The following is a 26,358-nucleotide window of genomic DNA, read 5'->3' as shown; positions in this document are numbered from 1 at the left end:
TGGTTATAACTGCATTTCCTGCACCTACCACCAGACGAGAGCTACGCCGCTTTTTAGGGATGGTTGGCTACTACCGTAATTTCTGTAAACTTCTCTGCGGTAATTGCTGCATTGACCGATTTGCTCAGTCCGGCTAGATCGTTTGAGTGGTCCCCTGATTGTCAGGTAGCTTTTGATACTACTAAAGCACTCTTATGTAATACCCCTGTACTTGCTGCTCCGGATATTGAACGACCGTTTAAACTTGAGGTAGATGCTAGTGCCAGAGGTGCGTTCTACTGCAGCAGGACAAGAGTGGAGTGGATCGTCCTGTTTGTTATTTTTAACGAAGATTTAACAAATGTCAGGCGAACTATACAACCATCAAACAAGAAGCTCTAGCTTTGTTGTTAGCTCTGCAATACTTTGAAGTATATATTGGTTCCAGTGCCCTACCAGTGATAGTATATACTGACCATAACCCCTTAGTGTTTCTCCACCGGATGTACAACCAGAACCAGCGCCTTATGCATTGGGCGCTTATTGTGCAGAATTATAATTTGGAGATCCGCCACAAAAAGGGTTCTGATAATGAATTAGCAGATGCTTTGTCTTGTGTGTAAAACTGATGATTTTTGTATGTTTCGTAAGGTTGCCTTTGTTTGTTGATCTTGTTGGTTTTCGTTGTAAATACTTTGGTAGCAATCCTTATAGGGTGGGAGTGTTATGGATACAGGTATCCTGTGTGTATTTTCTTTCCTTCTCCCCTATTCACAGGTGTCGCCAATCAGTCGGCAATCAGAAGACACCTGCTCCTTTTCTCTTACCCAATCACATCCCCTTTCCCTTGGTTTAAAAACCCAGTCAGTTGTTTTCTCTGGAGCTCGATCTCTCTGTGTTTCAATCTCTGTTTCAATCTCTGTGTCTCGCTCTCATATTTGGTTTTTGTTGCTACATGTCACATTTGTCCGGAATTATGTGAGTATGTATTGTTGTGCTTCATGACTGTTTGTTGGTGGGAAAAGGGGGTACCAAGACAAGTCGCCCATGGGAAATACACTACCCGTAGGGAAACTTTGTCTAAATACCCTAGTTAGAACTGGGCGGACCACCCACTGTATTTTTGGTTAGCTAGCTGTTCTTAAAGCAGGCTAGTCTATCTTAGGGGTGTTTTTGGATATTTATTTTTTCTTTCCTTGGGTTCAGCTCAGCCCCTCTCCCCCCCCCTTTACAGTGTGTTTTCCAAATAAACCTATAGTGTTTGACGGTAGACAAGTTGTCTTTTTGTTTTTTGTTCTCACTGTTCCTTTTCACTGTTATAATTTGCATGAGTTATGTTACGGGTCTCGTTTCCATACCCCCCTAGACTGCAGGGCCAAAGGGATTCGTAACAATTTTATTTAACTAGGCAAGTCAGTTACGAAACAAATTCTTATTTACAATGACGGCCTATCCCGGCCAAACCCTAACCCTGGGCCAATTGTGAGCCGCCCTATGGGACTCACAATCATGGCTGGTTGTGATACAGCCTGGAATCGAACCAGGGTCTGTAGTGATGCCTCTAGCACTGAGATGCAGTGCCTTAGACCGCTGCGCCACTCGGGAGCAAAAAAAAGTGCAAAATATTTTGCGTGTCAGCAATCAAGTTTTGAAGATGTATAACTTTCGAAATACAGCCAGTATGATGCATTCTGTATCATGTGAGGCAAAACTCAGCATCATATGTCTGTATTTGAAAGTTACATATGTTAAACTTGATTGCTGACATGCAAAACATTTGGGGACTATATCAACAATGGACTAATGAAACAAATACCAAAAGAGTTCTTGGGTGGAGTTTTCCTTTAAACCTTCATTGTCTTGAGAGACACATTCTTTAGTCTGTGTTCCGGTACTAATGAGGCTTTTAGGAATGTGGAGAATGTGAAAACAGCTGTAGAAAAGAAACCCCCTCTGTCTTACCCCCAATTCTGAGGGTAACTAACACAAACATTTGTTTATGGCGTGGGAATGCAAATAAATTATTTAACTCCACATTCTAATGCTGCTGTCTGCAAGGAGCAGTGTGAACAAACATGTTGGAGGCTGTGTTTACAGTAGGGGAACAGGACAGGAAGGACATCCATCAGATGCCAGTGTGGGTCAAACTCAGTGCAGTGATCAAGGGTGCATATAAGAGCACACAATGCTGCAAAACCAACCTACCGGTATCTACCGAATGGTAATGACACAAGATTTGTGACTCATAAGCATGTTCAGAAACAAATGAAAGATGAACTGCACACATTGCAGCACATTAGCTTCCTCTATGTATATTTGGGGTGTAACTAGTTACAGCTAGTGTATGCACCTATACATCATGGAAATTCCACAAATCCATTTATTTATACCATTGCTATTAATCCTGCACTGTGTTTGTTCTTTATCCAACCAGGTGAATCCCACTGAGATATCAATCTCTTTTTCATGGGAGCCCTTCTGTACTGTTTGGTAGAACAGAACACCTGGAGCTGGCAGGCAGATAGGCAGGCATTAGGCAGACAGACAGCAAACAGGCAGGCAGATGGGAGCCTGGTGGGTATGGATCCATCTCATTCTCTGGTTCTCTGCCATCTTCCTTGTCTCAGAACGAGCAGAGCAGCCTTAATGAGACAGTACCTTCTGACTGGAGAGCACATGAGAGGGATTAGCGCCTTCCGCTAGCAAGCTCTCCAATTATCTCCCCAATTAGATAGGCTTCAATGGCCCAGGCCCCATCCATCCATCCCCATTCATCACATAGATCCAGACAGGTCTCGTCCAGCAGCATACAGCTCTATTTAGCACCAGTGCCAGGCTCCATCTATCAAGCAGCACACCAATCCTTTAGCCAGGCCCAGGCCACATCTATCCAGCCCTATCATCCATCCAACACACAAATCCAAACAGGCCTCATCTAGGCCCCATCCAGCATACATATTATATCTACCACCAGGCTTCATACAGCTCCATTCTGTATCATACAGATTCTATAGCCACACCCAGACCCTGCTCCATCCATTCACCAGCCACATACAGATCCCAGTACCCAGGCAGGTGCATCCCTCCTGACAGGGTTTCCATGCAGGCTGGTAGGCTGGGAGTGAAGGCAAGAGCAAGCCACAGGAAGAGGTCGTGATTGTGGGAAAACAAACAATGTGCTGCCCTGCTACTGATGCTGAAAAGAGGCAGATTAGAGGTGTAGAATGGTATGGTGAATGAATGGGCTCTGTGAGAGTAACAACAGTGATTAATGACGGGGTGGTAAAACTCCATCTTATGAAGGAGTTCAAGGCTGCGTGCTGCTGGGTGTTGTGAAGGCCATGGTGAATGCAAAACTGTGGAAACACAGAATGGTAGAGCATTGGTTTGGGAAGGATTTAAATTGTTAGAGAGGAGGAGGAGGGGTAAGAAGAAGAGGAACTGTTCCATTAGAGCGGGTTACCAATCACACTCGCAGGAAACAATGGGCCAGCTAGTTGGACACCACTAGGTCAGTACTGGAGCGGGAGGGGACTACTGAGGGCTGGAATCAAGCTCATTCGGCTACTTTTGAGACACTAGTCGCTTTCCAATTTTATGCTGTATCTAATATGCTCTCATTTTCGACCGAACTGACAGCATTGATTCACAGGGGACTGTTATAGGTTCGAACAGTAACTGATTTCCCCTCCAAAGCGGTGTTGAGCTCAGTATTGATATAAATTGAGTTGTGGCTATAGCAGCCCTACAGAGTGCCGACTCGACTGAAATGTGATTCATGTGAAGAGTTCTCTGTCTAGAAGTGTATCCATGGTCTGGTGTTTATAGGTCATGATGGTAATGTTTTATGTTATTACTGCCCCCATTAGCAGACCATGGTAGCCTTACACTGAAAGCCCATCTAGGAGGCAGTGTAGTGAAATAACCAAATTGCTATTGATTTCTCAGCCCTGGCCCTGGATTTGTAGGGTACTATATTGACATGTTGCCCTTTGCTTAACCATCCACTGTAACTGGTTATCCTGCTAATTGTTTCCTGAATAGATTTTTGTAGATTAGGTTACACTCTAGTTAAATATAAATTGGTGGATCATGAACAGCCTGGATGTGATCTAATGGACGTGCCTATTCAGGATTGTGGACTGTCGAGGATTGTAGCATTTTACTGTGACAGATTGGGGTTCAAATCTGGGTTTCCTGCACATTTTAGCCTGCTGAGCCAAAGCCTATATGAATAAAGTCTCAAGCAAGGTTAGCCTACTCACCACGCCAATTGGTTTTACCAAACCACCGCCCTTACATCCTCACCAAATGTCTAATCTCACCCAGAATCAAATCTTGCATACACGCTAGCCAGCTACTGCCCAATGTAATCATATCCTGTTTCTGATGTCATACCCTGTCTCTGCCTCGTTCCAGCCGACGTATGTGTCTTCCAGCCACCAGATGGCTCTACCCAGCCCCAACCACACCACCAGCAGCAGCAGTAACGGCAGCCTGAGCGCAGAGCAGCTGAGCAAAACTAACCTCTACATCCGCGGCCTCCACCCGGGAACCACAGACCAGGACCTGGTCAAACTGTGTCAGCCGTGAGTATCTCATCAACAAATCACTCCGCCACCACACATCTCAGTGAATCTATGGCTCGGTGTAAAATGAACTGTGGTGGAAGAGAATAGTGATTGAGGAAATTGTGTTAATGGGGATAGACAGGGCCTGAAATAATGCTTTAGCTGAAAAGGGCAAGAAGCGGGTGCACATTTCACAAGTATGTCAGTGGCCTGTGGACAGATCAACTGGATGTTTCAGGCAGGCACAACTGAGGGCAGACTTTCCAACAGCTAGCTTACTAAGCATGTTTTGTCTCACTCCCTGGTGCTTCCTCTCTGTATGATGGTCTTGCCATCACCAGAGAATGGGCTCACTCAGCTTCCAGTGGTCTGAGTGGTTGGTATCTCTGCATTCAAAAAAATCTTATGATTACAGCATTTCCAATATGCATTAGACACACGGCAGTGATAACCAGAACTGTCATGCCAGAGCCACTTGGTCTGTGTCTGTTCGATCTTCAATGAAACACCAAATGAGAAAGCCAGTTGGGTGAAGATGAAGGTGTTGGCTGCTCTTCATTGAATACTGGAGCCTGAGGAGAAACAAAACAGTAGAACAAGTGAGATGTAAAGATGGAGGGAGAGGGAAGGAGAGATAAATGGGGAGAAAGTGAATGAAAGAGGGTGGGAAGTAGAGGGAGAGGAAGGGAATCAGAGGGAGAGAAAGCGAGGGAGGGGGGAGGAGAGAAGCAGAGTGAATGAGGCCTGCTATTTTCCAGCTGTCTGGAAGATATGGCTCACATGAGGCTGCCCAAACCCACAGGAAACCCTGAGCCCAGGGGAAAGGGAAATACAAACAAGGCCAGTGGCATGAAGAGGGGGATGGAGAGAGACAGCGGGAGAGAGAGGGGATGGAGGGAGAGGGAATTAGGCGGAGGAATGTAGGGAGTTAAGGTTTTCTGTGTGAGGTGGTGTGTGGGTAGTTCTGCTGTTATATAGTAGATAAAATCACTGCATTTGCTTGTGAGTAGAGGAGGGTATTAAACAAGATGTATGGTTTTCTATACCATTATTGAGATGAAAATATGAATGGATGGCACTATGCAAGGTCTACTCTACTGTACACTGAGTGTACAAAACATTAGGAACACCTGCTCTTTCCATGACATAGACAGACCAGGTGAATCCAGGTGAAAGCTATGATCCCTTATTGATGTCACTTGTTTAATCCATCAGTGTAGATGAAGGGGAGGAGACAGGTTAAAGAAGGACTTATAAGCCTTGAGACAATTGAGACATTAATTGTGTATGTGTGCCATTCAGAGGGTGAATGGGCAAGACAAAATATTTATGTGCATTTGAACAGGGTATGGTAGTAGGTGCCAGGCGCACCGGTTTATGTCAAGAACTGCAACGCTGCTGGTTGACGCTCGACAGTTTCCTGCGTGTATCAAGAATGGTCCACCACCCAAAGGACATCCAGCCAATTTGACACAACTGTAGGAAGCATTGGAGACATCAGGAGTAGCATCCCTGTGGAACGCTTTTGACACCTTGTAGAGTCCATGCCCTGACGAATTGAGGCTGTTCTGAGGGCAAAAGGGGTGCAACTCAATATTAGGAAGGTGTTCCTAATGTTTTGTCCACTCAGTGCATGTAACTATAGAGAGCTTGGCAATACAGGGAAGAACATGAATAAAGTCATGAACTGAATGACAAAGTGAAAACTACAGGAAACATGAATTTGACATAACTAACTGCCAATTGCTCCATGTGAGGCGAGGAGCTTTGAGCTCTGATGGTGGTATCACACCTGGGTTCAAATAGTATGTTCAACCCTTTAAATACTTACTCCGTGCGTGATTAGGCTTTCCTGGTGCAATGGAATCAATGGATGAGTTTCATAAATTGCAACCTTGCCCATCTGGCACACACTTGACATGCTTAATCAAACTCTCAAATTATTTGAAGGAAAACAAATACTGTTTGAACCCAGGCATGGGGGGTATGGATGGGAGGTTGTTGTGTCTCCTAGCCCCAGCAGCGCAGCCTCTTTGGGTGGCTGGCTCTGGCCTGGCTCTAGCTGACTATGGGTGCTATGCTAGACACTGTACTCTCTGCTCTCTCACACATGGCTGAGTCTCCTGCCCCTCCAACCTCCCTCTCTCCACACCATATAGCCACAGTCAGACCTCCCAGCTGAATGCTCTAGTAGATGGGCATCTCTCCATTGCACAATTAAGGAGGCCAGCAAATACTGTACTGTACACAGCTAGCACCCAGGAGGAGATAGAGAGGGCTTGTAGCAATCTTTCCCTCATGCAGTATTCTATGGGGATATCCATAGCTCGACTAAGGAGGCCTGCAAATACGATATAATGCAGAGAGCTGGTAGCAACCAGTTCCCACCATGCAGTTGGCCTATTCTAGGGGTGATTTTCATTTGCACACAGAGCAATACTATCCATAAATAATGTTACCAGAAAACAGTAGATATGTAATGTCAAAGCATAATGTATTTGATGGCATCCTGCATAGATCAGCAAACGTAACATGAAATAGTAATGTTACATTAGAGGTCAAATGCGTATGGGACAAGTTTGCTTTAGAGCATATTACCAGTATGGTGGAGAATGTCCTTCAGCTAATTCAATCTCTAAAGTTGTTTGGAATTGTAGACACCAGTGTAATATATGCAGAATAGCTTAATTTCCTGTTAGCATTTAGTAGCGTGTTTTTGGAAGATACCAAATACCTTTATATTCCAGTTGGAGGAACATGTGTATAGAAAGGACAGGTAGTCCCTGTCCTGTCTGTCTCTGTTAGTACAGCACAGTGCAGGTTGAGAAACAATGAGAGGATTTTCAAAACACCCGTCTCCTTAACAAGTGTGATGTTCATGTGCTGTGGTAAAAAAGAGAAAGGGCAGCCCTTACTCCTTTGGTTAGTGTGTGCCTATACCCTGCTGTAAAGCTGGGGGAGCTATGCTAGGGAGATAGAGGGGCAGTAGGACCCAGAGATGAGGCTCTGTTCTGGGTGTTGTGTTAGCTAGCAGAGTGAGAGAGAAAGTGTTGCTGTGGAACCCAGCCAGCCAGCCAGCCATGCAGGGTTGCTTGTACAGCACAGCTAAGGCAAGGAGAGTGAGATCAGGTTACAGAACATACACATGCCTAGAGAGATGCAGGGAGCTGATATCCTGCTACTGCAGTGTTGGTGCACAAACAGGGGAGATTGTAAAGCTAGGTCTACAGTACAAATAATTAGTAGACGGCAATGTACAAGCCCAATATGTTCCTCCTGGAACAAAGATGATTGAGTCAAGACTTCTACATGTACAGTGAGCTCCAAAAGTATTGGGACAGTGAAACATTTTTTCTGGTTTTGGCTCTGTACTCCAGCATTTTGGATTTGAAATGATGCAATGACTGAGGTTAATAAAGTGCGGACTGTAGCTTTAATTTGAGGGTATTTCCATATCGAGTGAACCGTTTAGAAATTACGGCATTTTTTTTTTTTTACATAGTCCCTGTTCATCACGCACACCTGTCCCCTATTCTCACTGATTAGCATTTGTAAAAGTGTGTCCTTGGTTCACCATTGTCCGGTCGATTATTGTTACTATGTCTGTTGGTGCGTGAGTACCTGTGCTGTGTGTTTTGGGCTGTCGTGCCATTGGATTGCGCAGATGATTATGGGTCTGGTCCTGTGTGTTAATCACTGTGCGTGTGTGTATTTATTCGAGGTACTCCTCGCTCTTTTGTTTGGGTTTCTACCCTGTGTTTTGTATAGTGTTTGTTTGGTCTTCGTCCCCGTGCCTTTACACGGCACGCCGTAATTTGGGTATAATAAAAAAAACGATTACGCATTCCTGCGCCTGTCTCCCGACCCTTCATACCAGTTTTTTGGGACTAAAAGTATTGGGACAAATTCACTGTATTAAAGTAGTCCAAAGTTTTAGTATTTGGTCCCATAATCCAAGCACGCAATGATTAGATCAAGCTTGTGACTCTACACATTTCTTGGATGCATTTGCTGTTTGTTTTGGTTGTTTCAGATTATTTTGTGCCCAATAGAAATGAATGGCAAATAATGTAATTGTATCAGTCTAAATCCAAAGTGCTGGAGTACAGAGCCAGAACCACAAAATGTTTCACTGTCCCAATACTTTTGGAGATCACTGTATTTCCAACTACAACAACATAATTATCAATCATGCATTGGGTCATTTGTTATAAGCTAGGTCTATAATATGCATTATTAGACAGCATGTCCAGGCCCTATATGTTCCTCCTGGAAAAAAAGATTAAGTCAGATGAGTAAGATGGAAATGTGTAGTTGCTAGGGAAACAGATCGTATTGGTATGTTTAGTACTACACAATGTGTAATGTAGTTTTGCTTATCTACAATTTCCATTCAGGAAATACAACACTACACCAACATTCCATTCCAGTGTGCTCTGCCTTGAGATGACAGGGTTAGGATGAGCCTCATAGACAATGATGGAGTGATGTAGGATGTGGGAATCCTCATGGGAATCACTCCACCGGTTCTATACCACCACATTCCACTTCTTAAAACATGTATCTCCACAGATCAAATTAGTTCAATTCACACACCGTAATCCCGTTGAACTAGATTAGACCCTCAACGCCTTTATAATACCTCCACCCTGCCAACTGTACTAATATGACAGTAGTTATAGGTCTGTACACAGCAGGAGCGTTGGTCCCCAGAAACCCTGACCATCCATCCACCTTTGTGTTTTCCAGGTATGGGAAGATTGTGTCCACTAAAGCCATCCTGGACAAGACCACCAACAAATGCAAAGGTGAGGAGAGGTGTTTGGTTAAAAAAAAAAAAAAAACATACACACTCGCACTCACACCTACAGAATACGCAGATGTATGTCACGCACAGCTCAAACATCCCAGAGAGCCTCTGTCTGTTTATTCTCAGCGGGTATTTTCGTGATGTAACCCAAAACGTGGGCAGCATAGCGTTGGTTACATACAGGAACTCCACATCTGTCCACAGTAGAAGGATGGACTATACTCCTAAACCTTCCTCCACCACAGAGGTTATGTAGCATTATCCTAAACCTGCCTCCACCACAGAGGTTCTGTAGCATGATCCTAAACCTGTCCACAGTGCAGTAGTGGAGAGATTCTGTTCTGTCATATTATCCTTAACCTGTCTGCTGTTTCAGCCCCATTCAACGCTTACCTGCACAGGACCTGCATGATTTGAGGTGTCATGGCCATAGGTAGATACTGTATCTATCTCTATGTTCATGCCTAGGGACAGGTGGTTTTCATTATCATGTTACCTGGCAAGGAATAACCCTGGTTCCTAGTGATAGTTTTCTGTTTTTCCTGGTCAGGTCACACAGTCCTTGTCAGAACTCCCTGCCCTAGGCCTGTTGCCGTAGTATGTACTTCTCAGTGTCACAACTCAAAGTATTTTTGTCTGTCCTTGTCCCTGCAGGCTATGGCTTTGTTGACTTTGACAGTCCGTCCGCGGCACAGAAAGCAGTGACCGCACTGAAAGCTGGTGGAGTCCAGGCTCAGATGGCTAAGGTAAGATATCTACTCTCTCTCTCTTTCTCTCTAGCTCCCCCTGTTTCTATATCGCTCCCCCCTTTCTGAGAGCAGGGCTGTCCTTGTTGTGGTTGTCCTTTTGTCTTTGTGTGGTGACCCTTGAGAGAGTAGTGTGTTGACCAATTAAGCCCATCGGTGTGTGTATGTGTGCCTGCACTTGCCTGCGTGTGTGTCTTACAGAGGTGCTCAGGGAGTGTGTCGTAGGCAGGAAGCTCCTGCTCCCTCAGCAACCTGTACAAAGGGCTAGCCTGTTCTCCCTGGTGGAGGGAGGCAGGAGGCTTAGTCACTGTCTGAGCAGCTCTCTCCCCAGCCTCCCCAGCCCAGTACCAGGGCCCAGTGCCCAGCCACGAGCCTTGTCCCACGGGCTGGCCTCTCGGCACACTCTCAAACCACACATTTGGCATCCGCACACACTCACACACAGACTGCTTCAACCTCAGCCCCGCACCATCTCTGACACACACTAAATGCACATTTGGCAACCACACACATACATACATACATACGCACACACTGCTCCAACCTCAGCCCTACACCATTTCTGACTCACACTCAACTTACACTTGGCAACCACACACACACACACACACACACACACACACACACACACACAGCCCACAGGATCAGAACAGAGGATCAGAACAGAGCAGATGAAATTTCACCAGAATGACTCACAATGAGTCAGAAATGTGTCTGGGTACGTATCAGCCAAGGTTGTAAACCTCCCAATGAACACCAGACATGCATGCAGACTGAAATATGGGTTATTCAGTATGTGAGAACACTTGTGAATGTCAGTAATCCAGCACAAATGGAGATCAGCTTCCCAGCTAACAATTCTAGGGAGAGAGAACGTTTTTGTAATGCTACCCATAATGTTCCCCTAACGTTTGAGTGTCCAGGACTCCGTTAGTCAGGGGAACATTTTATCTATTGCTTCTGAGTGGCGCAGCGTTCTAAGGCACTGCGTTGCAGTGCTAGAGGCGTCACTACAGACCCTGGCTTGATTCTGGGCTGTATCACAACCGACCATGATCGGGAGTCCCATAGGGTGGGGCATAATTGGCCCAGCGTCGTCCGGGTTAGGGCCGGGGTAGGTCGTCATTGTAAATAATTTGACCTTAACTGACTTGCCTAGTAAAATAAAGGTTAAATAAAAATAAATCTATGTTAGCAAAAACGTTCTGAGAACCTTTTTAGCATATTTTGGTGTTAACGTTAGGAGATTATTCCCTTAATGTCAAGAATAAGTTATCAACAATGTGGTTATAATGTTCTCAGAATAAACAACATTAATGTTCTGGACACGTTTAATGGGACATTGCCGCAACATTCATGTATCCAGTTGTCTGAGGGTTCAAAACCAATATTCCATCAACGTCCCATCAAACATATACAGGACAGGGATGCCATGTTCTCAAAATATAAAATAGGAATATTCTAGAGACGTTTCATGAGAACGCTGCAAGAACAAGCTGGTGTCCAGTTTTCGGAGGGTTAGGAGAATATTCCATCAACGTCACATCAAACATACACAGAACATGGTTGACATGTTCTCAGAATATAAGATATGAATGTTCTAGACAAGTTTTATGAGAACGTTGAAAGAACATTCTGGTTTCCAGTTTTCAGAGTTTTCAGGCCTTGTTACTGTTTCCAAGCCTATGGGTTTGTAGCTTCAACCCCTCAGGACACACACACCAACTGATTAATGGCCTGCTGAATGTTTTTTTTTCTATTTTCTTTTGATTCATTTGTTCTTTTCCATATTATGTCTATCTCTGAGAAGCTACCCAAGGCTGAAAATAGCCCATATTAATATATGTAGCCTTAGAAATAAGGTTCATGAAATCAATAACTTGCTAACATCAGATAACATTCATATATTAGCCATTTCTGACTCACTTAAATCAAATCAAATGTATTTGTCACATACACATAGTTAGCAGGTGTTAATGCAAGTGTAGCGAAATGCTTGTGCTTCTTGTTCCGACCATGCAGTCATATCTAACAAGTAATATAACCTAACAATTTCACAACAACTACCTTATACACACAAGTGTAAAGGAATGAATACGAATATGTACATAAAAATATATAAATTAGTAATGGCCGAACGGCATAGGCAAGATGCAGTAGATGGTATAGCGTACTGTATATACATATGAGATGAGCAATGTAGGGTATGAGAACATTATATAAAGTGGCATTGTTTAAAGGGGCTAGTGATACATCAGATGGCAAGATGCAGTAGATGGTATAGCGTACAGTATATACATAAGAGATGAGTAATGTAGGGTAAGTAAACATTATATAATATAAAGTGGATAGTGATACATTGATTACATCAATTTTACCATTATTAAAGTGGGTGGAGTTGAGTCAGTATGTTGGCAGCAGCCACTCAATGTTAGTGATGGCTGTTTAACAGTCTGATGGCCTTGAGATAGAAGCTGTTTTTCAGTCTCTCGGTCCCCGCTTTGATGCACCTGTACTGACCTCGCCTTCTGGATGATAGCGGGGTGAACAGGCAGTGGCTCGGGTGCTTGTTGTCCTTGATCTTTTTGGCCTTCCTGTGACATTGGGTGGTGTAGGTGTCCTGGAGGGCAGGTAGTTTGCACCTGGTGATGCGTTGTGCAGACCTCACTACCCTCTGGAGAGCCTTCCGGTTTTGGGCGGAGCAGCTGCCGTACCAGGCAGTGATACAGCCCGACAGGATGCTCTTGATTGTGCATCTGTAAGGTGTCAGGCCGAATTTCTTCAGCCTCCTGAGGTTGAAGAGGCGCTGCTGTGCCTTCTTCACCACGCTGTCTGTGTGGGTGGACCATTTCAGTTTGTCCGCGATGTGTACGCCGAGGAACTTAACTCTCCACCCTCTCCACTACTGTCCCGTCAATGTAGATAGGGGGGCTGCTCCCTCTGCTGTTTCCTGAAGTCCATGATCATCTCCTTTGTTTTGTTGACGTTGAGTGTGGTTATTTTCTTGACACCACACTCTGAGGGCCCTCACCTCCTCCCTGTAGGCCGTCTCGTTGTTGTTGGTAATCAAACCTACCACTCTAGTGTCGTCTGCAAACTTGATGATTGAGTTGGAGGCGTGCATGGCCACGCAGTCATGGGTGAACAGGGAGTACAGTAGAGGCCTGAGAACGCACCCTTATGGGGACCCAGTGTTGAGGATCAGCGGGGTGGAGATGTTGTTACCTACCCTCACCACCTGGGGGCGGCCCGTCAAGAAGTCCAGGACCCAGTTGCACAGGGCGGGTTCGAGACCCAGGGTCTCGAGCTTAATGATGAGTTTGGAGGGTACTATGGTGTTAAATGCTGAGCTTTAATCGATGAACAGCATTCTTACATAGGCATTCCTCTTGTCCAGATGGGTTAGGGCAGTGTGCAGTGTGATGGTGATTGCAACGTCTGTGGACCTATTGTGGCGGTAAGCAAATTGGAGTGGGTCTAGGGTGTCAGGTAGGGTGGAGGTGATATGGTCCTTGACTAGTCTCTCAAAGCACTTCATGATGACGGAAGTGAGTGCTATAGGGCGGTAGTCATTTAGCTCAGTTACCTTAGCTTTCTTGGGAACAGGAACAATGGTGGCCCTCTTGAAGGATGTGGGGACAGCAGACTGGGATAAGGATTGATTGAATATGTCTGTAAACACACCAGCCAGCTGGTCTGCGCATGCTCTGAGGACGCGGCCGGGGATGCCGTCTGGGCCGGCAGCCTTGCGAGGGTTAACACGTTTAAATGTTTTACTCACGTTGGCTACAGTGAAGGAGAGCCCACAGGTTTTGGTAGCGGGCCGTGGCACTGTAATATCCTCAAAGCGAGCAAAAAAGTTGTTCAGTCTGGGAGCAAGGCATCGTGATCCGCGACGGGGCTGGTTTTTCTTAGATAATTCCTTTGATACAGCAGTAGCAATACTAGCATATAACATCTATAAAAGAGACAGAAATGCTTATGGGGGAGGTGTTGCTGTATATATTCAGAGCCATATCCCTGTAATGATTAGAGAAGATCTCATGCCAATTGTTATTGAAGTGTTGTGGTAGCAGGTTCATTTGCCTTGTCTAAAGCCTATTATTTTGGGGTGTTGCTATATGCCACCAAGTGCTAACAGTCAGTATCTTAAATAATGTGTGTGAAATGCTTGATAGTGTATATGATGTAAACAGAGAGGTCTACTTTCTTGGGGACCTGAATATTGACTGGTTTTCATCAAGCTTTCCGCTCAAGAGAAAGCTTCTCACTGTAACCAGTGCCTGTAATCTGGTTCAGGTTATTAATCAACCTACCAGGGTATTTACAAACACTACAGGAACAAGATCACCCACATGTATCGATCACATTTTTACTAATACTGTAGAACTTTGTTCTAAAGCTGTATCTGTCCCCATTGGATGCTGTGATCACAATATAGTGGCTACATCCAGGAAAGTTCCAATAGCTGGGCCTAAAACTGTATATCAGAGATCATACAAAAGATTTTGCTGAGACTAATATAGATCTAAAAAATATTGGTGATTAATAAGGAGCATCCAGATGCTGCACTTGATGAATTTATGAAATTGCTTCTTCCAATTATTGATAAACATGCACCTGTTAAGAATCTATATGTTACAACTGTTAAGGCTCCATGGATTGATGAGGAATTGAAAAGCTGTATGGTAGAAAGAGATGGTGCAAAAGACGTGGATAATAAGTCTGGCTGCACATCTGACTGGCTGACTTCTTGCAAATTGAGAAATGATGTGACTAAACTCAACTAGAAGAACAAACTGTATTATGAAGCCAAGAATGATGGAACAAAAACTTTTGAGTACTTTAAATGAAATTAGGGGCAGAAAGACAAATTTTACTATTTTGTCGAATCAGATGGTGTTGCGAATTATTTTAATGATTACTTAATTGGCAAAGTATCTGTCATATCTTAAATCTGAGTTTAGAGGAAGGTGTTTGCCCTCAGGCCTGGAGGGAAGCCAAAGTCATTCCGCTACCCAAGATTGGTAAAGCGGCCTTTACAGGTTCTAACAGCAGACCAATCAGCTTGTTGCCAGTTCTTAGCAAACAGATGGAGAAAATTGTGTTTGACCAAATACAATGCTATTTCTCTGTAAACAAATTGACAACAGACTTATAGAGAAGGGCACTCAATATGTACTGACACAAATGACTGATGATTGGTTGAAATAAATTGATGATAAAAAGATTGTGGGAGCTGTACTGTTAGATTTCAGTTCAGCCTTTGATATTGTTGATCATAACCTGTTGTTGAGAAAACAACATGTTTTATTGCTTTTCAACCTCTGCCATATCGTGGATTCAGAGCTATTTACCTAATAGAACTCAGTTTTCTTTAATGGAAGCCTCTATAATGTCATATGTAGGGTGTGATGAACCGCAGGGCAGCTCTCTAGGCCCTCTACTCTTTTCTATTTTTACCAATGATCTGCCACTGGCGTTAAACAAAGCCTGTGTCCATGTATGCTGACAATACAACAATATACGTATCAGCAACCACAGCTTATGAAGTCACTGATACCCTTAACAAGGAGATGCAGTCAGTTTTGGAATGGATGGCCAGTAATAAACTGGTCCTGAACGTCTCTAAAACTAAGAGCATTACATTTGGTGCACATCATTCCGTAAGCTCCAGACCTCAGCTGAATCTGGTAATGAATGGTGTGGCTGTTGATCAAGTTGAGGAGACTAAATTACTTGATGTTACCTTAGACTGTAAACTGCCATGGTCAAAACATATAGATTCAATGGTTTTAAAGATGGGGAGATGTCTGTCCATAATAAAGAGGTGCTCTGCTTTTTTGACACCACACTGGTGGCTCTAGTTTTGTTTTATCTTGATTATTGTCCAGTCATGTGGTCAAGTGCTGTAAAGAAAGACCTAGCTGCAGCTGGCCCAGAACAGAGCTGCATGTCTTGCTCTTCATTGTAATCAGAGGGCTAATATAAATACTATACATACCAGTCTCTCTTGGCTAAGAGTTGAGGAAAGACTGACTGCATAATTTTTTTATTTTTATAAAGAAACAATGTGTTAAATTCCACATTGTTTTCATAGTCAACTTACACTCAGCACTGACACAACTTAAAGTATTATCTAGACCCATGAGTACATGGAACTCCCTTCCATCTGGTTTCAAAAAACAGATAAAGCAACACCTCACGGCACAACGCCTCTCCCCTATTTGACCTAGATAGTTTGTGTATGTATTGATATGTAGGCTACGTGTGCCTTTTTAAAAAATGTATGTAGTTCTGTCCTTGAGCTGTTCTTGTCTATTAATGCTCTCATTATGTCATGTTTCAGGAAGAGTAGCTACTGCTTTCACAACAGCTAGTTGGGATTTTGCAACAGCTAATGGGATCCTAATAAAATATCAATATCAAGGCCCTGATTGGTGAACCACTGATCCATTCTCAGCTCTTTCTGTCTGCTGGCAAGTTTAGGGATACACACGCACACACGCACACACACACACACAGTGCTTTCAACATACATTTTTGTCAGACTTCGACATGTTCATTTATATAGTAACTATAGGTGTTAGCAATAGGGTGAATGCACCTTGAAGTCTTTTTTTATTTCACCTTTATTTAACCAGGTAAGCCAGTTGAGAACAAGTTTTCATTTACTGCGACCTGGCCAAGATGAAGCAAAGCAGTGCGACACAAACAACAACAGTTACACATGGAATAAACAAACATACAGTCAACAATACAATAGAGAAAAAGTCTATATACAGTGTGTGCAAATGAGGTAAGATAAGGGAGGTAGGCAATAAATAGGCCTTAGTGGAGAAATAATTACAATTTAGCAATTAAACACTGGAGTGATAGATGTGCAAGTAGAAATACTGGGGTGCAAAGGAGCAAATAAATAACAGTATGGGGATGAGGTAGTTGGCTGGGCTATTTACAGATGCAGTGATCTGTGAGCTGCTCTGACAGCTGGTGCATAAAGTTAGTGAGGGAGATATGGAAAGCTCTGTTAAAAGTACATTCAAGAAGAACTTGTATTGGTCATAGTGATTCAGGAGTACAATTGAAACAGGTTAATATGCCCCACCAACATCAGACAACTATACTGAAAACCATGAAATTGTTGAAATAAGTCAATCAAGTCACTGATGAGGACTGTCAGATTAAGTGGTACCTGCCATGGACATGGTGGCGTAGTAGGAAGATCGGCATACCATGAACCAGGAGGTTGTGAGTGCAAATCCCAGGTGAGGATATGTTGAATAATAATTACTGTATAAATGAACATGCACAATATAATCATGTATGTCACATATGTAAGGTAAAAGTTTTGTACACTGAGTGAACAAACAATTGGTGACACCAGGTGATGTCATCAGTTGAATCCACTTCAATCAGTGTAGATGAAGGGGCGGAGACAGGTTAAAGAAAGATTTTTAAGCCTTGAGACAATTGAGACATGGATTGTTTATGTGTGCCATTCAGAGGGTGAATGGGCAAGACAAAACATTTAAGTGCCTTTGAACAGGGTATGGCAGTAGGTGCCAGGCGCACTGGTTTGAGTGTGTCAAGAACTGCAACGCTGCCGAGTTTTTCCTCGCTCAACCGTTTCCCGTGTGTATCAAGAACGGTCCACCACCCGAATGACATGCAGCCAACTTGACACAACCGTGGGAAGCATTGGAGTCAACATGGGCCAGCATCCCTGGGGAACGCTTTCGACACCTTGTAGAGTCCCTGCCCCGAAGAATTGAGGCTGTTCTGTGGGAAAAAGTAGAGGGTGCAACTCTATATTAGGAAGGTGTTCCTAATGTTTTGTCCGCTCAGTGTATAATAAAAGCACTGTGTGTGGGAGTATCCCTAACTTTTTCAACAGACTAAGAGCTATGAATGGATCAGTGGTTCACCAATCAGGACCTTGATTGACCCTGTAACAAGACGATGTGTAATTCGTTTTATATTTCGGACACAGAAACGTTCTCGCAACGTTCCCATGAAACGTGTCTAGAACACGAACGTCTTACGTTCTGAGGACATGGTAAACAGGTTCTGGGTAAGTTCTATGTTATATTAAGGGAATGGTCTCTTGGAAACATTCCTTGCACATCACAGGAACATTCCTATGAAAACATCAGTTAATGACCTTTTGAGACTGTCGTACCCCATCACAACCAATAATATAAGCTTGTTTACACAATTGTTTGAAAACAATGCAATTGTAAACCAACACTCCATAGCCTCAAAACATGATTAAAACAATATTTTGGATATCATGGATGGTCAGTCCTTGCATCCATATCTCTGTCTATGAATTTGAGAGTGGTTACATTTCTCCAGCCCCATCCCTTAGCTGTTTACCAAACTGCTTTGTTGTTGTTTGAACTGCAGATTGCCTCGAAGGGAACGTTCTCTAAAATAGTTGGGTTGTCAGGGGTGTTGGGTGTGTGTGTCTGTGATGGTTGGAATAGTGTGTGTGTGGTTGCAAAGTGTGGGTTTGGTGTTTGTTGTTGATGTGACAATGAGAGGTGTGTGTGTGTGTGTGTGTGTGTGTGTTCCTCAGGGAGAGACAAATCACCTTCACTGCAGGTCGCAGTGATTACACTATGCATAATTCATGAGCTTGAGATGAATATCAAATGCATTTTACAGGTTTTTAATCACATCTGCACACTAATGAATATGCAAAACAGTTATGGTTGAGATTTAGATACGCTATCATACAACTATCTTACTTTGCTGTTATTTCAATTCAATTTGTTTGGGCAGGCAGGTAGTTTACTGAGTAGAAGTGGAAAATATATTGAATTAATCAAAAGCATATGACATAATCCAAGCATTCCTACTTGGGAAGGACTGCTTGGCTCCTTGAGTTTCAGATCGTATTTGTCAGAGCTGAATAATTGTACTGATACCTGCATATGAATTCAAGGTCAGGATTATGCATGTGACTGACACATTTTGTCATGCCCTGGTCAGAGCCCCATTGGGAATACGATGGTGTGTGGAGCCATTGGAATGAATCAGAATGTTTTCCAAAATTCTCTGTCCAAATCTGCCCTCACACAGTGTGTAATTCTCCACAAAGATCACCCAATTATCGTAGAGACTCAGAGCCCATTGAATTGCAATTATTCTGTGATATCATATTACTTCACTGACGCATGAACCCTCAGTCCTGTTAACACAGCTAGTCTCACACAATGGGCCTGTCTTCTTCTCTCTCAGTGACTGGCTGTCTAATAAAGTGTTGGGGGGGGGGGCAAAGACTTGAGAGCGAGCGAGGGAGTGAGGCAGAGAGTGAGAGAGAGAGAGAGGGAGTGATGCAGAGAGGGAGAGCGCGAGTGAGGGAGTGAGGCAGAGAGAGCGAGCGAGGGAGTGAGGCAGAGAGAGAGCGAGCGAGGGAGTGAGGCAGAGAGAGAGCGAGTGAGGCATTGAGAGAGCGAGCGAGGGAGTGAGGCAGAGAGAGCGAGCGAGGGAGTGAGGCAGAGAGAGCGAGCGAGGTAGTGAGGCAGAGAGAGAGCGAGCGAGGGAGTGAGGCAGAGAGAGAGCGAGGGAGTGAGGCAGGGAGAGCGAGCGAGGGAGTGAGGCAGAGAGAGAGGGAGCGAGGCAGAGAGAGAGGGAGCGAGGCAGAGAGAGAGCGAGCGAGGCAGAGAGAGAGCGAGCGAGGGAGTGAGGCAGAGGGAGAGAGCGAGCGAGGGAGTGAGGCAGAGAGAGAGAGCGAGCGAGGGAGTGAGAGGAGTAGGGAGAGAGAAGTCCAGCCAGACTCCCAGCTAACAACAAACGTACCCACAACTTGAGAGAACGTGTTCTTAAGAGTCTCATTAGGTCATTAACTAACATTTTCATAGGAATGTTCCTGTGATGTGCAAGGAATGTTTCCAATAGACTATTCCCTTAATGTCAAGTAGAACTTACACAGAACGTGGTTACCTTGTTCTCACAACATGAGATATCAATGTTCTAGGCACGTATCATGGGAACATGGCAGGAACATTTCTGTGTGTCAGTTGTCAGGACGTCGCCTGATGGTCCCCCCCCCAAAAAAAGTACGTAATTATACATCACGCCTTGTTACCGAGCCAATCAAGACCCTGATTGGTGAACCACTGATTGCTCTGTCTGTTGGCAAATTTAAGAACACCTTCCTAATATTGAGTTACACCCCCCCTCTTTGACACGTGATTATTGGCCCAGTATAGTTAGGAATGTCCCAAAGAAACCCTAGGCACTTCTGTGGATGTGAAACAACTTGATAGGTGTAAGTAATAGGGTGCATGCACTTTGAAGTAAATCTCAGCTCTGGTAATTGTTTTTGATTGATCATAGTGGAATATCCTTAAAACAGGTTAACATGACCCACCAACATCAGACGACTATACAGAAAGCCCTTATATCGTTGAAATAAGTATCTCAAATCAGTGAGGACAATAGTCATCTTAAATGACACGTACATGGTGGCATAGCAGGAAGATCGGCGTACTGTGAACCACGAGGTTGTGAGTTCAAATCCCATGTGAGGACTGAAGAATAATAATTACTGTATACATGCACAATGCAGTCATGTATGTCAAAAATGTAAGTTAAAAGTACTGTGTGTGAGTATCTTTGCCAGTAGACAAAGAGCTATGAATGAATCAGGGCATGTTCCTTCCATCAGGTGACAACTGATAGACAGCAATGTTATTGAAACGTGTCTAGAACATTAATATATTTTATTCTGAGAATATGACAACCATGTTGTGTGTACATTTGGTTGGACGTTGATGGAATATTCTCAGAACCCTCAGGAAACAGGTCACATGAATGTTCTTGCAACGTCCCATGAAACGTGTGAAGAACATTAATGTTGTATATTCTGGGAACATGGTAACCAAGATGGCGCCGGAGGGAATAGCAGCCGTTTTACGGGTTCCTGACCCATTGTGCTATTTTCTTTGTTAATTTCCTATGACCAAAAAGTGGTTCTAGACATCAGAACCGCGATCACTAACCTCAATTTGGATGATGATTTCTACTTCAATGAGTTGGAGGCAAATAACATATTGCTCATCCTGGACCAAGCTTAAATCCCCAACACTCAAAGAAGGAAGAGGCAGCATTATAGAGGCCGGCGTGCGGGATACCTGACGAGACTACGTCGGCGAGTGGATAAACCGCCTGTACCCTACGTTGTATTGGCGAACGTGCAATCACTGGAGAATAAACTTGATGAGCTCCGCTCGAGACTATCCTATCAATGTGATCTGAAGAACTGTAATATCCTATGAATCTCCGAGTCATGGCTGAACAAGGACATGGAAAATATAAATCTATCACGGATTACAAAGGGAAATCCAGCTGCAAACTGCCCAGTGACGCAAGCCTACCAGATGAACCAAATTCCTTTAATGCTTGCTTCGAGGCTAGCAACACTGAACCATGCATGAGAACACCAGCTGTTCCGAACTACTGTGTGATCACACTCTCCGTAGCCAATGTGTCTTTTACATTTTTAAATGTATTCTTTATTTAACTAGGCAAGTCCGTTACGAATAAATTCTTATTTACAATGACAGCCTACCAAAAGGCAAAAGGCCTCTTGCAGGGACGGGGCTAGGATAAAATATATATTTATAGGACAAAACACACATCACGACAAGAGAGACACCGCAATACTACATAAAGAGAGACCTAAGACAACATCATAACATGGCAGCAACACATGACAACACAGCATGGTAGCAACACAACATGGCAGCAGCACAACATGGTAGCAGCACAAAACATGGTACAAACATTATTGGGCACAGACAACAGCACAAAGGCAAGAAGTTAGAGACAATACATCATGCGAAGAAGCCACAGTTGTCAGTAAGAGTGTCCATGATTGAGTCTTTGAATGAAGAGATGGAGATAAAACTGTCCAATTTGAGTGTTTTTTGCAGCTCGTTCCAGTCACTAGCTGCAGCAAACTGAAAAGAGGAGCGACCCAGGGATGTGTGTGCTTTGGGAACTTTTAACAGAATGTGACTGGCAGAACGGGTGTTGTATGTGGAGGATGGGGGCTGCAGTAGGTATCTCAGATAGGGGGGAGTGAGGCCTAAGAGGATTTTATAAATAAGCATCAACCAGTGGGTCTTGCGACAGGTATACAGAGACCAGTTTACAGAGGAGTATAGAGTGCAGTGATGTGTCCTATAAGGAGCATTGGTGGCAAATCTGATGGCCGAATGGTAAAGAACATCTAGCTACCGAAGAGCACCTTTACCTGCCGATCTATAAATTACATCTCTGTAATCTAGCATGGGGAGGATGGTCATTTGAATCAGGGTTAGTTTGGCAGCTGGGTGAAAAAGGAGTGATTACGATAGAGGAAACCAAGTCTAGATTTAACCTTATCCTGCAGCTTTGATGTGTGCTGAGAGGACAGTGTACCGTCTAGCCGTACTCCCAAGTACTTGTATGAGGTGACTACCTCAAGCTCTAACCATCAGAGATAGGAATCACACCAATGGGGAGAAGGCTTTCTTCTTAGAGGTGTTCAGAACAGGGTTAAAGTCAGAGAAAGCTTGTTGGACACTAAGAAAGCTTTGTTGTAGAGCATTTAACACAAAATCCGGGGAGGGGCCAGCTGAGTATAAGACTGTATCATCTGCATATAAATGGATGAGAGAGATTCCTACTGCCTGAGCTATGTTGTTGATGTAAATTGAGAAGAGCGTGGGGCCTATGTTCGAACCTTGGTACTGCCTTGGTGACAGGCAGTGGCTGAGACAGCAGATGTTTTGACTTTATACACTGCACTATTTGAGAGAGGTAGTTCGCAAACCAGGACAAAGACCCCTCAGAGACACCAATACTCCTTAGCCGGCCCACAAGAATAGAATGGTCTACTGTATCAAAAGCTTTGGCCAAGTCAATAAACATAGCAGCACAACATTGCTTAGAATCAAGGGCAATTGTGACATCATTGAGGACCTTTAAGGTTGCAGTGACATATCCATAACCTGAGAGGAAACCAGATTGCATACCAGAGAGAATACTATAGACATCAAGAAAGCCAGTCAGTTGATTATTTAGTAGTTTTTCAACACTTTTGATAAACAGGGCAAAATAGAAATAGGCCTATAACAGTTAAGATCAGCTTGATCTCCCTCTTTAAATAAAGGACACACGTGGCTGCCTTCCAAGCAAAGGGAACCTCCCCAGAGAGGAGAGAGAGGTTAAAAAAGTCAGAGATAGGCTTGGCGATGATAGAGGCTGCAACCTTAAAAAACAAAGTGTCTAAACCAATTGACCCAGATGTTTTTTGGGGGTCAAGTTTAAGGCGCTCCTTTAACGTCTCAGACTAAATGACTGCCTGCAGGGAGAAACTTTGTAGAGCATCGGGGCTAGTTCCATTAGAAGGGGTGGGAGATGAGGAAATGTTGGACGGGCAATGAGGCATGGTTGAGTCAAATAGGAATCCTGACTTAATGAAGTTGTGATTAAAGAGCTTCTTGTCAGTAACAACCACATCATCAACATTAAGGGACATGGGCAGCTGTGAGGAGGAGGGGTTATTCTCCAGGTCTTTAACCGTTTTCCAGAACTTCTTGGGGTTAGACCCACAGAGAGAGAACTGCTCCTTAAAGTAACTAACTTTGGCCTTCCAGATAGTCTGAGTGCACTTATTTCTCATTTGCCTGAACGAGAGCCAGTCAGCCTGAGTATGTGTGTGCCGAGCCTTTCGCCAAATGGAATTCTTGAGTTGGAGTATCTCTGTCAGATCACAGTGGAACCAGGGGCTGAACCAAATTTAATTCAAATTTTCTTTATGTGACGTGTTTGTTAACAATACCACTGAAAATGTCAAAAAAGAAGGTCCAAGCGTGTTTGACAGAGGGGATCAAGCTGATTCTATTCCATTTTACAGAGGCCAGTTCATGAAGGAAGGCTTGCTCATTAAAGTTTTTTAGCAAGCGTCTATGACAAATCGGGACAGGTCGTTTCACTGAGCAGCCATTACGAACACAGGCTGCAAAACAGTGATCACTAAGGTCATTACAGAAAACACCAGACTGATACCTGTCAGGATTATTTGTGAGGATAACATCGAGGAGAGGAGCCTTTTCTGGGTGTTTGGAGTCATATCTTGTGGGATTGGTAATAATCTGAGAAAGATTTAGAGAGTCCCATTGTTTTAGGGCTTGGTCATGTGGTTTAAGGAGGTTCCAGTTTAGGACAAATTCAGACTTAGTGTAAGGGGCCAGGGGAGAATTTAGGGAAGGTAGGGTACAGGCCGGTGTTGATGGTGGACAATAACACCCAGCAACAGTCAACAAGAACCTATTTGAAAGTGTAATGCTTAAAACCAGCATATCAAATTGTTTGGGGACAGACTTGGTGGAGACAACCGAGCAATGAAGGTGATCCTTGGTAAAGATTGCCACTCCACCACCTTTGGAAGATCTGTCTTGCCAAAAAAGGTTATAACCAGAAAGGCTAACGTCAGCGTTCAAAACACTCTTTCTTAACCACGTCTCAGTAATGACCAACACATCTGGATTGGAGCTGTGAACCCACACTTTCAATTGATCCATTTTAGGTAATAAGCTTCTAGTGTTAGTGTGCAGAAAACCCAGGCTTTTACGAGAGCAGAAATCTGTGGACCAGATATCAGAGCACAAGTCAGAATTGGGGATAGCAACAGTAGATGGGCCAGGTTGTACATGCACAGTTCCAGATATCATCAGCAGTAATACAATCAGGGCACGGCAGAGGGGAGAGCTCTGCAGTGTGGATTTTTTATGACATTTGAATGTGCATCAGATGGCAACGAGATTTTATTGTACAGCAATGTCATCAGATAACATGAATACAAAGCCGGCGAGAGGTGGTTAGAATAGGATGGGAGGCCGAGAGTCTGTGTAACCAATAGAGAGTCAGAGTCCCGAGTGTGGGAACAAACATAGTCTGTCCCACAGTTGGGTAAACAAGCACGTTCATAGTCAACAAAGCACGCTTGAGTCATGAGGCAAATAGCATAAAGCACAAGAAATAGATATAACGACTTGAGGCTGGCCGTTGTAAGTTCAAAGAGTCACTCGCCCCAACAAGACAACTTGAGAGAGTAGCTCTCTGAGTCCAGTAGGCTACAAAAGTCTGAGATAAAATCAATAAATAGTAGTCCTATACCAGTTAATTAAAGAGCTTCTGATGAAGCTCACATAATAAGCTTCACAAGTTAATTAGCCTACCTAAAATTCGGATCAGTCCAAAGTCTGCAATGTGTGTGTGTGTGTGTGTGTGTGTGTGTGTGTGTGTGTGTGTGTGTGTGTGTGTGTGTGTGTGTGTGTGTGTGTGTGTGTGTGCTGGAGGCCAGTGAAAGCTCGGGAGAGGAAGACCTTCAAACAACATTCACAAGGCCGCAGGGCCAGATGGATTATCAGGAAGCGTACTCAGAGCATGCGCTGACCAGCTGGCAAGTGTCTATACTGACATTTTCAACCTCTCCCTGACCCAGTCTGTAATGTTTCAGGCAGACCACCGTAGTCCCTGTGCCCAAGAACGCCCAGGTAACCTCTCTAAATGATTATCGCCCCGTAGCACTCACATCTGTAGCCATAAAATACTTTTAAAGGCTGGTCATGGATCACATCAACACCATCCTCCCGGACACCCTGGAACCACTGCAATTCACATACCGCCCCAACAGATCCACAATTGATGCAACCTCTATTGCACTCCACACTGCCCTTTCCGACCTGGAATGCTGTTCATTGACTACAGCTCAGCGTTCAACACCATAGTGCCCTCCAAGCTCATCACTAAGCTAAGGACCCTGGGACTGAACACCTACCTCTGCAACTGGATCCTGGACTTCCTGACGGGCTGCCCCCAGGTGGTGAGTTTAGGCAACAACACATTCGCTATGCTGTCCCTCAACACGGGGGCCCCTCATTGGTGCGTGCTTAGTCCCCTCCTGTTCACCAATGACTGAGTGGGCTCGCACGACTCCAACACCATCATTAAGTTTCCAGACGACACGACGGTGGTAAGCCCGATCACTGACGATGATGAGACAGACTATAGGGAGTAGGTCAGAGACCTGGCAGTTTGGTGCCAGGACAACTACCTCTATCTCAATGTCAGCAAGACAAATGAGCTGATCGTTGACTACAGGAAATGGAAGGCAGAGTACGTCCCCATTCCCCATCGTCCCCATTGACAGAGCTGTAGCGGAGTGGGTTGAGAGCTTCCAGTTCCTCGG

At 44.2% G+C, this 26,358-nt stretch overlaps 1 protein-coding gene across 2 annotated transcripts in view; it reads left to right on the top strand.

The window, feature by feature from the left end:
• Positions 1 to 26,358, top strand: part of LOC106567062 (RNA-binding motif, single-stranded-interacting protein 2) — a 43,581-nt gene that overhangs the window by 8,422 nt on the left and 8,801 nt on the right. For both annotated transcript variants that reach the window (XM_014135906.2, XM_014135907.2), the window contains exons 2-4: positions 4,399 to 4,568; positions 9,300 to 9,358; positions 10,015 to 10,106. In XM_014135906.2, the coding sequence (XP_013991381.1) occupies positions 4,399 to 4,568; positions 9,300 to 9,358; positions 10,015 to 10,106 (321 nt within the window). The remainder of the gene's footprint in view (positions 1 to 4,398; positions 4,569 to 9,299; positions 9,359 to 10,014; positions 10,107 to 26,358) is intronic.

This window comes from Salmo salar, chromosome ssa13, assembly GCF_905237065.1.
Source record: "Salmo salar chromosome ssa13, Ssal_v3.1, whole genome shotgun sequence".
NCBI classification, from domain to species: domain Eukaryota; kingdom Metazoa; phylum Chordata; class Actinopteri; order Salmoniformes; family Salmonidae; genus Salmo; species Salmo salar.
The sequence above is the reverse complement of the archived record's forward strand: the minus strand, read 5'-3'. Positions and strand labels throughout refer to the sequence as shown.